The 14,300-nt window shown below is 44.4% G+C and overlaps 1 protein-coding gene across 31 annotated transcripts in view; it reads right to left on the minus strand.

Annotated features, from left to right (window-relative positions):
- LOC136836319 (regulator of G-protein signaling 9) overlaps positions 1-14,300 on the minus strand; it is a 1,320,722-nt gene that overhangs the window by 119,003 nt on the left and 1,187,419 nt on the right. For 15 of the 31 annotated variants that reach the window (XM_067100459.1, XM_067100465.1, XM_067100448.1 and 12 more), the window contains one exon: positions 3,192-3,248. The exons of the other annotated variants lie outside the window; for them this stretch is intronic. In XM_067100459.1, the coding sequence (XP_066956560.1) occupies positions 3,192-3,248 (57 nt within the window). The remainder of the gene's footprint in view (positions 1-3,191; positions 3,249-14,300) is intronic. 31 annotated transcript variants of the gene reach the window in all.

Below are 14,300 nucleotides of genomic sequence, written 5' to 3' on the forward strand. Positions count from 1 at the left end.
GCAGTAATTTTAACCTTAGCCCTGGCATGTATTATTTGGACCCCTGTATTAGAAAAATGTTCAAGAATAACCTAAAAGATAAAATCACTGACTCTCTTACAAATAAGTTACCTTATATATATATTTTCTATGTATTCATATGTTTAATATAATCTTTTATTTGTAAAAATTGTTATTGTTCCCAAGAAAAGAGAATTATTGAGTTGTACTTTTATAAAATTTTTTGGTGGTCAGTCACCTCCTTGTATAATCTTTTAACTGTCCTGTCCCTGCTTTTGAACAGTTGAGCCTAATCGTTAGTAAAACCTCTTAAATATTTAACCCTGTTTTGGCAGTTCTACTAATTCTTCAGTTGTGTTGGATTCCAGGTACATATTTTTTCCTTTGTAATCCCCATCTGTCATTTATATGAGTTTTCTTTGTAAACTTATTTTTATATTTCTTCAGTCTGCTAAGTAAAGGACGACAAGTCGAAAGGCCTCACAGCATTCCATTGTTTCTCTTTCCTTCGTGGATTATGTCTTTATTTATATGTTCATCACGTTCCATATTTTAGTAATTCAGTTCTACATGTATATATATATATATATATATATATATATATATATATATATATATATATATATATATATATATATATATATACACACACATACATACATATATATGTACATACACATATGTATATATATACATATACATATATATATACATACATATATATATATATATATATATATATATATATATATATATATATATATATATATATATATATATAAACTTAAAAAGAAACAGGACCCCATTATTGGACCAGATGAAGGCTGATGGGAGGACATTATTGTATACCTTGGTGTAATGTGCCTTAAAGAAGCAATTATATCGAAATTTCGGAATTGCATTCCTCATGCCCGTCCTTCCCAGCAGTTAAAAGAAGCACCGTGTTGTCAAGCGACTGGATGAGGAGCCACAGTACACATCCGCCGCAGCTTCAAGAAAGCTGGGAGTGGTGAGGGAGGGAGTCCAGGTCTCCGGGTGAACAGGACGTCTAACCAAGTGGAGAAGGTCTGACAACAGCGCCTACCTGTGCCGTGGACTGTTCAGGTTATCCTTCAGTATTTATTTTCTGATGCCCTTTTCTGTAGCTGTGATTTCCACGACACTACAATATTGATTTATTTTCAAGATATCGTTTAAGACATACATAACGTATGTATTATCCACTTTACAACTACGGTAGATAACTTACAAGCTAAAGTTCCTGAAAAAAAGTAACGATGTGCAAATTAAATGATTTATGTACACCTGAAATAGGGAACAAGTTCCTTACATGGATATCTCCGCCGTGAGCCAGAAAACAAATGATCACCCAGTTCTCCTTTTTCACAGCTTTTCCTCCCAACAGTTAACACAGAAACGAAACACACACACACACACACGAATCTCCTGTACACAAATCCTTTGTGATCACATTATCCTTTGTACGACATCCACAGACTGTGTTACAAACGACGCAAAACAGTATAAACAGCATGTTTATTAAAATAGAAAAATAGACAATTAAAAGGTGAAAATAACATTGAACGACGTATAAACAGCAAAATTAATTACACCAAACACTTCAATGAAGAGACACGGAGAACACCAAACACTGACATGCAATATGCTACACAAAAGAAGAACCAAACGGCCAGAGATGATTAACAAAGAAACAAACAAGGTTGCCAATGCCGACACTAAGGTTCAGAAGATTAGGCAGATGCCCTTTCACAGGGAAAAGGTCTTTATTTACAAACAAACATATCTTTAGGTATATCAAGGATTTATGATACTAAGGCAAAGATCATTTATTGTTTTACTTTTGTTTTTATGTTTACAGTTTGACATATGTTAAAGAGCTTCGTGAGCAGAATGTTGAATTAACTTGCATCTTCAGTGTTATTTCAAAGCATCTTTTGTGATGATGAGATTCTTAACGGGAAAGCATGTTTGGAAACAATATCAGATAACGTTTGGTGGGACCCCGACGATTGCTGAGGAAAGCTCTCATCACAAGACCATAAGAGGCAAGCCTTAATCATTTATATCTTTAAAATGAAAATAAAACAGTACCTAAGAAATTGCTTGTTTTTACTATAGTTCCTGAGAATCATGATTATAATTCAAAGTCTAGTTACACTCGAATACCATTTCCATTTTTGCGATAAAAAGATACTTGGTATTCATGGAAAACTATATATGTAACATAAATCCATCAACGTCATGCAAACGAAAATTCAAATAAAAGTGAATGAAACTTACAAATTACAGTTAACCTGTCTTAAAGATGTTGATCTTCCATTAACAGGAAATATCACCACAAAGTTTAGATAACAGCTAACAATAATGTAACGTGTACAATAGTGCTATTAGAGTCGGTAGTGAGGAAGCAGGAGGCTTATGAGATTAAGAATACTGTACATACATATCCTTTAAATTTTTCCATTCTAATCTACGATATGAACTTATGCAAAGTTAAAAGTGTATGTCCCATCATTAGTCACATATCAGCCAGGAAAATAGAAGCTTTTAAAAGCAAAATGTCATAAACCTCGTAAGCTACGATCAATATTTACTAGGCAAGAGGCCGAGAGTGTCAAAACGCTCAGGCTTTGTGGAAACAGCTGACAACCAAATTGCCATTTGCTAGTAACTGTTTCAGTTTGGCAGTGTAGAACATACAGTATATACAGTATATATAGTTTAGTTTATGTAGTATCCTTTCAAGCAGCCTGAACCCATCAACAAAGCACGTCTCCTCAGTGATGTCACATTTGATACACAAGTGAGCAGCAACTGCAGGTCATGGAAACTGGCTTAATACATAAAACACGTTAATTAAAAAAGCGTTAACTATATAAGAGAGAGAGAGAGAGAGAGAGAGAGAGAGAGAGAGAGAGAGAGAGAGAGAGAGAGAGAGAGGTGTAGAATTACCACCAATAATATGCGTGACTGACTTAAAGTGAAGAATTAGTACTCAGGTGGAAAAAACACAATCACAGAAACAAGAAGAGAAGTTGTTTGTAGGAGCATTTAAGTAGCAGTTAGTTTCGCTCTCTCAACGTCACAACAGCAACCCATACAGTATATTGGATGTAACGACCAGCTAAATTTAACACGGGTGCACAGACACACAGGTACTCTGCACTTACTAGCTTAACCCAACTGTATTGCTTTGGCCTACATATCTTGCACTGGGAAGATCGCCCCTGAAAAATGGTGTGTTGTAGTAATGAAACTGGATCAATTTTGCTGTCATGTTTTAGCGAACAACAAAAGAACAAAATATATTAAAGAAAAAAATACAAATTCTTACGTGTTTTCCAATATTGTGCTTGATGGAGCTTGGTGTTGCACTGACAATTCCTTATGACATTCTATCCTTTCAGGAAATTCATTTGGTTAACTGGGTGTATCATGCCATGGGCAAATGTGAAATGCTGCTCGAGATAATGACAGAACTGCACGTCAGCAAGCGAAAGTCAATCATCAAATTCATCAGAACTGACATGGGTCAAAGTTTGGTGAAACATTGAAATTATTTAAAATAATGTGTTAATGTAACAGTAACTAATGTCTTATTCGATACACAACAGATTTTACTTAACAATAATGAAATTTTAGTTTGGAAGGGAAGCTCTTGCTACATATTACCTTTCCCAGTAATTATTATTTATTCTTCTAGCATATTCAAGCACTAGCAACAAAGACCACACTTCAAACAACAACAATAAAAAAAAAAAATGATGACCTCATGAATGGGAAATAATTTATTTGACAATCAGTACATATAGTTATATATATTCCTATATTCACACATTAAAACACTATGCATTAAAAATGTAAACGTTTGATACCAAACATGAATGCAAATGAATATATATATATATATATATATATATATATATATATATATATATATACGCACACACAAACACACATATATATATATATATATATATTTATTTGTATATATATCTACACATATATCTATATATATATATATATATATATATATATATATATATATATATATATATATATATATATATATATATATATATATATATATATATATATATATATATATACATACATATATATACACACACACACACATATATATATATATATATATATATATATATATATATATATATATATATATATATATATGTATGTATGTATGTATGTATGTATATTGCTAGAAGTATCCACTTCGTGGCAACCCTCATGCTAAAACTCAGGAAAAATAACACTCAGAGAAAAGGGGGTGGCCTTAAGACGTTTCCTTCTTAATTAAATTTGCCCATTAAATTAGTCAGGGTCAGTCCCTTCCCTTGCTAATCCTTTTTCAAAGCACTTGAGTTAAACTTTTAATGACTTGTACTGGCTAAGAACTCTTCCACACACAGTTGCCTGCTGCCCTTGCCAGCAATGTGAAGGGCCTGAAGCAGGATCTAATGGAATTAGCCCAGGACACCTGAATTGCTTTGGGCTATGAACACTGGTAGATTCTAGGGTCTGATCAGAACAACACCAGGAAAATGAGACCAATTGAGTTGAGAGCAGCCTAGCGACTGGTTCAGCACCAAGCTGCTGAGATAACCTTAATGGCGAGCCAAAGCTCGCCCTTTGTCTGATCCATCGCTTGCCATCCCAAGTACAACCTTCATGTGCTTTGTACAGATGTCCCCTCGAATGAGAGCTCATTATCCTACAAACGAAGATCTTCGCTTAAGAAACTAAGGTACTGTGCAGTGAAAGTGTTTGGTCAGTTATCTCATACTTTGTTGCATTGTACTAGACCTTGACCCTTTAAGAGGTGCAAAAGAAACGAGCAGAATAAGGTTACTGCTACTTTATTCATGATCCAGGCAGTTTATATAGCGGCAGACTGGTGTTGCGCCGCGGAATACAATGGAAACCTCAGTGACCTGAGGTCGATAATAAATAACAATAAATACAGCGAACCAGTACACTCTACAATGTAAGAACAGACAGAAATGGAATTGGATACAATCTTGATGCCTGTGAAAGAAGACACATGTGATACATTTTGACTGCAGGTAAACAAAATATATACATATTTTAAATGATAGAACTTTGCGTGACCTGATGCGTTAGGCATGACTAATTGTAGGCAAAGAAAATGGGACGTCACCACAGAAAACTTGCCCAGCAGAGACTTTACAATTAACACTTTTAGCAGAGACTTCACAAATGATTTTACAGATGACTTTACAAATACTCGCCCCACAAGGCGTGGGTAACGTCTGATTAGTCGGCGTATCTCCTGGGGTGCTGCAGGGGGTCTTGGCTGCGTAAGGACATTGGGGGAATGCCCTCTGTGTGGGTTTGCCTGACTGCAGGTGTGGGCTGGCTTTTTCGGGGCAGCCACGTCTCCGCCCCTTACGAGGGCCCAGCTATGGCGAAGGCTGAGCAGGTGGAGGGTGCGGTGCGGTGACGTTTGTGTCCTCCTCCAGGAGGGCGGGCTTGACCCAGTCAACTGACACCCAGTCGTTCCTCCCGTGAAGTGCAAGCAGAAACGCCTTGGTGTTCCGCTCCAGCAAGCGGAAGGGTCCCCTGTAGGGCCTGGTCAGTGGCGGGCGGACGGCGTCATCCCTGACGAAGATGTGGGTGGTGGAGGCCAGCCTGGGCGGCGTGAAGGTGGCTGACCTGTTGGTATATGTCCGTTTGGAGGGGGCGAACTTGCCGACTATGTCGCGAAGCCTCTGGACCGATGGGTTGTGGCAATCCTCTGTCATAGCTCACCCGGGACCACGAGGGACTCGCCGTAGGTTTTTTCAGCCGCGGACTGGGCGCCGTTGGCCCTGGGGCCAATTCTCAAACCGAGGAGGGCCCATGGCAGCTGGTACTTCCAGTCCTTGGCGGTGCAGCAGGCCATAAGGGACACCTTCAACGACCTATGAAACCTCTCGACCAAGCCGTTGGCCGCTGGGTAGTAGACCGTGGTGGTGTGATGTGTTGTCCCCAACAGCCAAGCCAGGGCGGACCACAATTAGGACAGGAAAGCGGGACCCCTGTCGGTTGTGATGTGATCTGGGACGCTGAAGCTGCTGATCCAGCTGGAGAGCAGGGCCTCGGCACATGCGCTGGCGGTGACTTCTTGCATTGGTGTGGCTTTGGGCCACCGCGTTGAGCAGTCTACCGCCGTCAGGAGGTATCTGGACCCACCTGATGGAGGAAGGGGCCTGACGATGTCGATGTGGATGTGGCCGAAGTGACGCTCTGGCTGCGGGAACTCGCCTACCCGGGACTCGATGTGATGCCCCACCTTGCTGGTTTGGCACTGCAGGCACTGCCTTGCCCAGGACCTCGCGTCCTTCTGCATTCCGTGCCAGACGAACTTCCCTGACAGTAGCTTGGCCGTCGTCCTGCTGGAGGGATGTGAGAGGTCATGGATGACGTCGAATACCTGACGGTGGCGGGAGGCTGGCACCAGGGGGCGGGGCTGGCCGGTACTGATGGTGCGGAGGAGACTTGGGCCCCCGGGGGCGAGGGGCACATCCCGCCACTTCAGGGACGTGATGGCGGTGTGGTAGGCTGGGGTCTCTGGGTCGGCGGCCTCTTCCCTGGCGAGGTCTTCGTAGTTGATCCCGAGCTGCACCGAGTTCAACTCGACCCTGGAGAGGGCATCCGCCACGGGGTTCTTCCTGCCGGGGAGGTACTTGATGGAGCAGGAGAACTCGGCGATGGCTGAGAGATGCCGCTGCTGCCTGGAAGACCATGCGTCCCCTTGCTTTGTGAAGGCGTGTACCAGCGGCTGGTGGTCCGTGTAGATTGTGAAGGGTGCGCCCTCCAGGAGGAACTTGAAATGCTGGACTGCACGGTACACTGCGCAGAGTTTCTGGTCGAAGGTGCTGTAACGGGCTTCTGCGGGGTTGAATTTCTTGCTGAAGAAGGCGATGGGCTGGGGGGTGCCGTCGATGACCTGCTCCAAGACAGCACCACAGGCGACGTTGCTGGCGTCCGTCGTCAGCTGGAGGGGGGCGTTGGGATCCTGGTGGGCCAAGGAGGTTGCCTCGGCGAGGGAGGCCTTTGTCAGGGAGAAGGCCTGCTGCTGGCTGGGTCCCCACAACAAGGACTTTGGATGGCCTTTGAGTGTTTCCGTCAGGGGGGCCGTGGTGTGCGCGATCTCGGGGATGAACCTCCTGTAGTAGTTCACCATCCCGAGGAACTCCTGGATGGCCTTGACGGAGGTGGGGACGGGGAACCTGATGACAGCTGCGACTTTGGATGTGAGTGGGTGGACACCATTCGGGGATATCTCGTGGCCCAGGAAATCGGCTTTCTGGATGCCGAAGGTGCACTTGTCGAAACGTACGACAAGGCCGTTCTCCTGTAGGTGCTGCAGGACTGCCCGGATGTGTTTCTGGTGCTCCCTGTGGGACCTGGAAAATACAAGGATATCATCTATGTAGCAGAAGCAAAACTTCAGATCCCCAAGGATGCTGTCCATGAGCCACTGGAAAGTCGCCCCGGCGTTCCTCAGGCCGAAGGTGGAGAAGGCGAACACGTAGGACCCAAAAGGCGTGATGATGGCGGTCTTTGGTATGTACTCTGGCACTACTGGTACCTGAAAATAGGATTTCAAGAGATCCAACTTAGTCAAAATTTTGGTCCAGTGGAAGGAAGCCGTTAGGTCCTGCATGTTTGGCAGGGGTAATGGTCAGGTTCCGTTGCGAGGTTAAGCCGCCTGTAGTCGCTGCAGGGTCTCCAGGAGCCATCTGGTTTCTGCACCATGTGGAGGGAGGACGGCCACGGGCTGGAGGCCTTCTTGCAGATTCCCATCCGCTCCATTTCGGCGAATGCGTTCTTGTCCTCCTGTAGGCGCTGCGGGGGAAGCCTCTGGAACTTCGCGTGTGCAGGGGGGCCCTTTGTCTTTATGTCATGGTAGATGCCATGTTTGGCTGGGGCCCCAGGGACTTGGCGGTGCTCGGGCCTGAAAACTTCCGGGAACTCCGTCAGCAGTTGTGCGTACTGGTGGGGGCCGGCGGAACAGATGGTGGGCGCCTTGGGTCCCATTGCCAACGGGAGGGACTGGCAGGAGTCGGTGTTGAGGAGGCGCTTCCTACCGACGTCGACTGCCAGCCTGAAGTGGGCAAGGAAATCCGCACCCAGGAGCGGGGTCCTCACGTCCGCGATGACGAAGTCTCAGGAATATCTCCGGGCAAGGATGGAGATCGACCGGGGCCTGGTGCCATAGGAGAGGATGGGGGACCCGTTGGTGGCCGTCAGGAAGGCAGCCGGGTGAAGATTGATCTAACAGCCCCCGTGTCGACCAGCATCATCCTGCCGGAATGGTGTCGCGGACGTAGAAGCCTATTGATTCTGGGCCCCTGGGTGCTTCTGCTGCCATGGCGGCCTGTCCTGCTGGCCGCCGCCACCCCTGTTTTTTGAATGGGTGAATGAACAGGGCAGCAGGCAGTTCCGGGCGTCCCTGCCGAACTGCCTATGGTAGTGGCACAGCCCCGGGGAATTCCACCTGTTGTGAGGCGATGGGCGCCTCCTGGCGACGGCGTTGACTTCCTGCTCTGCGCCCTCCTCCTGCTGGATGGTGCTGACTGGTAGTGCGGGTGCTGGTACCCGATTCATTGCTCTCACGGAGTCCGTCAGGTTCTGTGCCGTGCGGATCAGGTCGTCGAGGGGATGGCGTAGGGCTCAAGGATTTGTGTCCAGACCTCCGGAAGGAGCTGACGAAGGAGGTCCTTTATCATGCCCCATGACTCCCTGACGCTCTGTTCCTGCCGCGGGCTGACGGCGAGGTCAAGGGCGCGGGCGGCCCGCTCGGCGACTGGCAGGGAGCATGCCTCGAGGAGGGACTTCTTCAGGGGGTGGTAGGTGAGGGGGCGTGCGTTGGACACCCAAGGGACGAGCTTCTTGTAGACTTCCTCCAGCAGGGCGTTAAGTACGGTATCCGCCTGCAGCACCCCGTCGATGAGTTCCGCCATGCGGAACTGGCTCTCAACCCTGTACAGCCATGACGATGGGTTCCCCTGTGTGAACGGCGGCAGTTTTAAGGTCAGGGCGACCCGTGATTGTCCTGCCGGGCAGGGCCCCGGGCAGGGGAAAGTGCGGGGCGCTGGGAGGGGTGTGGAGGAGTGTGAGAGCCTCGGCGCGGGGCAGCCACAGGTGATATGGGGGGAGGTAGACATCTGAATCCGCGAGGTTAGCGGTTAACTGAACGAGGGAAGGGATGTCCACGCCCATACTCTCTCTTTGCCCTCTTAATTGGAGTGGGGTACTCGCGTCAAAACGCACTTGAAAGCGCGCCCTGTGAGTCTGCTAATGACGCTGGTGATTTTGCCGATGAGAGTCAGCACGCCCAAATGCTGGTTCAGCGCTGTGATTAGTCCACTAAGGGCGTGAGTAAGTTCCTGAAGCCAAGACTGAGTCGCCGTATGGGTCCGCTAATGGCTTTGGGAACCACTCCGGGGTCACCATTTTAAGAGGTGCAAAAGAAACGAGCAGGATAAGGTTACTGCTACTTTATTCATGATCCAGGCAGTTTATATAGTGGCAGACTGGCGTCACGCCGCGGAATGCAATGGAAACCTCAGTGACCTGAGGTCGATAATAAATAACAATAAATACAGCGAACCAGCACACTCTACAATGTAAGAACAGACAGAAATGGAATTGGATACAATCTTGATGCCTGTGAAAGAAGAAACATGTGATACATTTTGACAGCAGGTAAACAAAATATATACATAGTTTAAATGATTGAACTTTGCGTGACTTGATGAGTTAGGCGTGACTAATTGTAGGCAAAGAAAATGGGACGTCACCACAGAAAACTTGCCCAGGAGAGACTTTATAAATAACACTTTTAGCAGAGACTTCACAAATGACTTTACAGATGACTTTACAACCCTTTTAGGTAATCATCAATCAGTGTTAAACAATAAGTAACTGATCTTACGTGATGTCAATTCCTTGGGCCTTTAGCAATTCCCTTTGTAATAATTAACTGTGTATGTAGGCTCACCCATCGATTGTGTTCCCTTCTCATGCATTACAGAAAGGGTGTGTGATTTCGCTGTATCAACCATCTGTCACCTCTGTGCCATACGTCCATCAATCAGGTCATCCCTGATTGTAAATTACGAGTAAATTAACTCTGTACCGAGTGGCACTCTTTAATTTTGTCTATTGTTAATTTTAACCTGAAAGTGCCAAGAACCTAACATACACGGCTCCTTGTAATTTATTCTTCTGATTCCTGTAAATACATGTAACTAATTCAGACCCAGAATTTCTCTCCTGAGACCTTCCCTTAATTGAATTCTCACTTAGATTATGATTTTTGTATTACGATGTGTTGGTCCCCAGTCAGAAGCATCCCCAACAACGTAAGAATTGCAATTGTACACACACTCATAAGAAGTGGTGGTCTTACTTGCAGATCTCTTGCAATCCCCCTAGTAGCTTGTGCAACATTGCAGTAGAATTAGCCCAAATTTTGCATATATGCTAAGCTCCTGGAAGTTGCAGGATCGAAACGAATCCTTAGCGTAAAATCCATTTACATTTTTGGGCAATGCAGCTGGGCAGTGGTATACAGGATAAGTATCCATTTTCACATTTGTTGTTCATAAATCTTTGACTAGGAACTCTGAAATTCCCAAATTTATACTGCATGCATTCATGAGAGCCGACCGAACCACGCTGGTAGACTATTTAGGGATTATTGCTATCGCATGTAGGTAAGTGGCATAGCTCAGCTAGTCAGGAATTTAGCCAGGAAGTGAACAGTGATAACTCGAGAAAAAGTGAAAAATTTCTCTCCACTTGTATAGTGGAATTTTTCGATATTGCTTAGCTAGGAAGGTTGTATCTGGCAACCTCTGCCGTTACCAAGGAAACCATTGTTGGTGGTAGGGGGGCGGGAAGAGGTCTCGTTCTTCGCCCCTGGGCCCCTTCAATGCTTTTCATCACCGCTGGAGACAACGTTGGTGTGGCCAACCAAAGGAAGCGGGTCAAACTTGGACAGATTGGGCCTATCACAAGACTCTAGCTGTTAAGCGTTTGATGGAAGCCCTCAACATCCCAACATTTGGGGAACTCTTAGAGCGCATGCAACTGGAAGACTTCTATTACGTTCCAAGCTCCTTAGCCATGTACTTATGTGAGAAACATCCCAAGACCCTCGATGAGGGTTACCACTTATCAGATGACTGGGACACTTATCATCCTTCTGCCAGTTCCCTGGATTGGAAGATCATCCCCCCAAGTCACACCTCATCGCAAGCCCAACCGAAGAATGGGCCATCTAAAATTTCTGTTTGCACTCATTGCAAGAGGAAGGGCACTTGGAATCCCAGTGCCAATCTAAGGGATGAGCAGCTGCAACGCCACCGCCTGATCAATCCAAGAAACAACATCAACCTTCGCCAGCTCGTCAAAAGGACTTTAGCAAAATTTATTGAGCTGTCTATCCCAAACACTGAGCTAATTCCAAATTTGATTCCTGTGCCCGGTCCTGCCTTAATGCCAGTGCCAGAGCATGCCGTAGATCACCCTGCAGGAGATCCCAGCCTGGAGCCCCCTCTCTTCACCCCGGCTTGGCCCCACTACCAATGTCAGTAAGAGAGCCAACCCAAAGTTTATTAGGGCCCCTTCCAGATTCCCCTGACCTCAGCGGAATCTCACTCCCTGGCGCTGCCTCACAACCTGTGTCTAAGTTGGTCATTGTAACCTGGTGAACCTTGCACACACACAAAGATTTCTCCCTCTGTTTCCTAGTCTTCAGAAGATGAGATTCTGATGGAAAATTCTTCCATATCTCAGCTGGTTGCAGAGCTTAAAGAACTGCGATGGCAGATGGTAGAAATTGTTGGCACCACCCCTGCTTCAGTTGTCTCGGCAGCCAGAACAGGTGGTACTCCAGCAACTCCCTCGGGCTTGGGCTCACCAATTCCTCCTAAAATGTCGAACCATCAACCTAAAAGAGGTTCAAGGAAGAAAAGTCAGAGGCACAGAAAGTCCCTGTAGCCTACGAGAGACACAGATCTCTCCTGGCACTTGTGCCCCTCTGGCACGGTGTCTCACTTTAATTGAGTACCTTGGTACCCAACCAGAGTTGGATGCTAGGTTACTCCCTTTACTCTCACTCCCTGTCAATGTGTGACTTACTTTTCTCTTGTAACTTTAATCATTAGTAAATTAACTTTATGACTTGTAACCACTAACCTTATAAATTTACCTTGTCTAACTCCCCTACTAAGTACCACACCCTGACCAATGCAGTGTTAACTGCCAGACCCTCTGGCACTCCAAGTCTTTAACCTTCCTTTCATACAATTACTTGCATAAAAAGTTTTAAAACTCTCTAAAGGGAAAATTAATTGTATATGACAGAGCCACTAGGCCTTGACGACACTAGTGCCACACCTGGCAGAGTGCTACTACCTCAGCAAGGTAGCATGGCACTCACCAAATGAGTAGCCACCCGAATGTATAAAGGCTTTTAGATTTGTATGAATTGAACTTTATTTACGTAAGTTGGATCTCTACCTTAACAGGCAGAAATCTGTCCTAGCATTTCAGGCTGATTTGAAGACATTCACACCCGAAAGAGGTGTAAATGCCTACTTGCAGGGGGAGTTGGTAGAAGCATCCACTTCTTGGCAACTTTCATGCTAAAACTCGGGGATAATAACACCCAGAGAAAAGGGAGTGGCCTTAAGATGTTTCCCTGTTAATTAAGTTTTGCTCATTAAATTAGTCAACATCAGTCCTTTCCCTCACTAAGCCTTCTCAAAGTACTTAACTTAAGCTCTTAATGAATTGTACTGGCCAAGAACACTCCCACATGCAACTGCCTGCCGCCCTCGCCAGCAATGTGGAGGGCCTGAAGCGGGATCTGACAGAATTCGCACAGGACACCTGAATTGCTTAGGGCTATGAAAACCAGCAGATTCTGGGGTCTGGTCAGAACGACACCAGGAAAATGAGACCAATTGAGTTGAGAGCAGCCTAGCGACTGGTTCAGCACCAAGCTGCTGAGATAACCTTAATGGCGAGCCAAAGCTCGCCCTTTGTCTGATCCATCGCTTGCCATTCCAAGTACAACCTTCATGTGCTTTGTACAGACGTCCCCTCGACTGAGAGCCCATTATCCTACAACCGAGGATCTTCGCTTAAGGAACTAAGGTACTGTGCAGTGAAAGTGTTTGGTCAGTTATCTCATACTTTATTTCTGTTTTCACTTCCCTTTGCATTGTACTAGACCTTGACCCCTTTAGAGAATCATCAATCAGTGTTAAACAATAAGTAACTGATCTTACGTGATGTCAATTCCTTGAGCCTTTAGAAATTCCCTTTGTAATAACTGACTGTGTATGTAAGCTCACCCATTGATTGCGTTCCCTTCTCATGTATTACAGAAAGGGTGTGTGATTTCGCTGTATCAACCATCTGTCACCTCTGTGCCATACGTCCATCAATCAGGTCATCCCTGATTGTAAATTACGAGTAAATTAACTCTGTGCCGAGTGGCACTCTTAATTTTGTCTATTGTTAATCTTAACCTGAAAGTGCCAAGAGCCTAACATACACGGCCCCCTGTAATTTATTCTTCTGATTCCTGTAAATACATGTAACTAATTCAGACCCAGAATTTCTCTCCTGAGACCTTCCCTTAATTGAATTCTCACTTAGATTATGTTTTTGTATTACGACTTGTTGGTCCCCAGTCAGAAGCATCACCAACAACGTAAGAATTGCAATTACACGAACACTCATAAGAATATATATATATATATATATATATATATATATATATATATATATATATATATATATATAATATATACATGTATATACATACCCATATATATACATATATATATGTATATAATATATATATATATATATATATATATATATATATATATATATATATATATATATATATATATATATATATATATAAATACAAAATCAGGAAGGAAGAGAGACACTGGAGTGCTGCGAGGACTTTCGACTGGCGTCCTTTACTTAAGCTAAGTAAAGGACGCCAGTCAAAAGGCCTCGCAGCACTCCAGTGTCTCTCTTCCTTTCGTAGATTTTGTATTTATGTATATATATTCATCACTTTCCAATGTTTTCGTGATTCAGCTATACATACACATATATACATATGTATTTATATTTATAACATATATCTATAGTACACATATCTATATATACATATGTGCATATATACATATATATATATATATATATATATA

Source organism: Macrobrachium rosenbergii, chromosome 56 (assembly GCF_040412425.1).
Source record: "Macrobrachium rosenbergii isolate ZJJX-2024 chromosome 56, ASM4041242v1, whole genome shotgun sequence".
In the NCBI taxonomy this organism is placed as follows: domain Eukaryota; kingdom Metazoa; phylum Arthropoda; class Malacostraca; order Decapoda; family Palaemonidae; genus Macrobrachium; species Macrobrachium rosenbergii.